This window comes from Apaloderma vittatum, unplaced genomic scaffold (genome assembly GCF_000703405.1).
Source record: "Apaloderma vittatum isolate BGI_N311 unplaced genomic scaffold, ASM70340v1 scaffold16717, whole genome shotgun sequence".
Classification (NCBI taxonomy): Eukaryota; Metazoa; Chordata; class Aves; order Trogoniformes; family Trogonidae; genus Apaloderma; species Apaloderma vittatum.
The window spans coordinates 1-1,853 of NW_009726851.1; the positions used below are offsets into that span (position 1 = coordinate 1).

At 44.7% G+C, this 1,853-nt stretch overlaps 1 protein-coding gene across 2 annotated transcripts in view; it reads left to right on the forward strand.

The window, feature by feature from the left end:
- The first annotated feature begins 487 nt into the window (after nt 1-487).
- Nucleotides 488-1,853, forward strand: part of RNF14 (ring finger protein 14) — a 5,191-nt gene continuing 3,825 nt past the window's right edge. Inside the window, exons 1-3 of one of the 2 annotated variants that reach the window (XM_009873456.1) lie at nt 488-651; nt 1,165-1,304; nt 1,634-1,853. The exon at nt 1,634-1,853 is cut by the window's right edge and continues 323 nt beyond it. In XM_009873456.1, coding sequence (XP_009871758.1) covers nt 498-651; nt 1,165-1,304; nt 1,634-1,853 — 514 coding nt within the window. In that variant the 5' untranslated portion in view covers nt 488-497. Of the gene's footprint in view, nt 664-1,164; nt 1,305-1,633 lie in introns of both variants that reach the window. The other variant, XM_009873455.1, reaches the window with a different exon arrangement.

Sequence of the window (1,853 nt, forward strand, 5' to 3'; positions counted from 1 at the left end):
CAGCGGGAGTTATTTCCCCATCTCGGACTGGAAGGGACAGGAGGGCATCTGCACGGTGCCTCGCTGGCATTCGAAGCTTCTTGCTGAGCTCTAAAAGAACTCTGATCATAAATGGGGCCTTTGTTTGTGTTAGAAAACTGGATAAGATACCTTACAAATACCTTTTTCTTGGTTTTGACTCTGTCTTCCCTTTCAAACATTAATGAAATATCCCCACATCACTTCTGCCGTGGGTGTCTTGCATTATTTTCCCTCCTCTTTAGCCGCTAACGCTTACAGACAGTTCTGTCGAGGTGTTTCTTAATCTTGTAGAGCTCTCAATATTTTTTCAACCTGTAAAGAAAAGCAGCTTAATTATATTTTACGTTGTTTATATCGGTTACTCGGGCTTCTAAGTCTTACAGCAGTATAAAATAGAGAGCCCAGATGAGTAACTTGAATCGGGTGTGTGAATCGGTTGATCTTGTAGAGTGGTGTTAACTCCACAGAAAACTTAAATGTCTTCAGAAGACAAAGAAGCTCAGGAGGATGAGCTGCTGGCCTTGGCCAGCATTTACGATGAAGACGAGTTTAAGAGAGCCGAGTCTGCCCAAGGAGGAGAAACAAGAATTTGTCTGGAATTGCCCCAAAACTTCAAAATTTTTGTGAGTGGTGAGTTGAGATGTTTTGTGTTAACCCCAAAATGAATTTTTTCCAAGCTAATGTTCTGGTACCCGCGTGATACAGGAACCGCGGTGCAGGAGCACTGACCAGACAAAGCCACGAGTGTCCCTGTCCTGGGCTTGTGGTATCGCTGGGCTTTATGTCCGAGTAGGTGGTTGCATCCTCATACATAGAACCTCTTCAGTGAACTTCCTAATTAGAGATGAGCAATAGTATTTCTGTGGAATAATTAAGTTCTCTTTTTTTTTTTTTTTGACTTGAAGATATGTCTTTTTGGGTTCTTGGTTTGTGCAGGACCTGCTATTTCATAATGTTGGTGCTTGCCAATTTAACCGCATGCCTACAACCCCGTGAGCTTTTACCGCACTGAGAAGTTCTGTTATTTAAGATTGAATAAAATTAAACCCAGAAACTTGTCACAAGAAAAGAGATACCTGTCATCAATCGTTAGTTTTCATTTTCTTGCTATTTCTCAAACTGCCTCAATTCTCTTTGATTCAGGCAATTCCCAGAGCAGCGGGTTTGAATACACCGTTTGCTTTCTGCCTCCCCTCGTGCTGAATTTTGAACTCCCACCAGACTACCCGTCAACCTCCCCGCCCGCGTTTACCCTCAGCGGAAAATGGCTCTCCCAAGCCCAGGTTTGCAAAAAAAGGGTTTTAAATGTTTTAACAGGGCTGTCGCGGTGGTGAGTCAGCTCACAATTAACCGTGCTCTGGAGGATCGTAACGTAGTGAAATTAAGATGGAAACGATTTCACTGCTCTCTCTGTTGGCTTTTTTGTTTCTTACCTGTTTTCCTTTAGCCGCCATTCTGGGGAATGAAAGCTTGCACCTGTAAGCATTATTTTAATATTGATATATACAAACTCCAGCATTTGGGATCTAAGTGTGCACAAAGGGGAACCGTGGGAGGACAGTAACGAGTTGTCAGAACTGACTGAAATCTGGCCTTGGCTCTCCTCTTCTAGCTCAGCGCTCTCTGCAAACACTTGGACAACGTATGGGAAGAGAATCGAGGCTGCGTAGTCTTGTTTGCCTGGATGCAGTTTCTGAAGGAAGAAACGCTGAGTTACCTGAATATTTCCTCCCCGTATGAGCTAAAAATGTGCCACCAAGGGAACGGGCAGAGCAGGACGCCCCTGGTCCCTCTCGAGGCGGAGAAGGACTGTGGCGGCGCGGCGGGCTCTG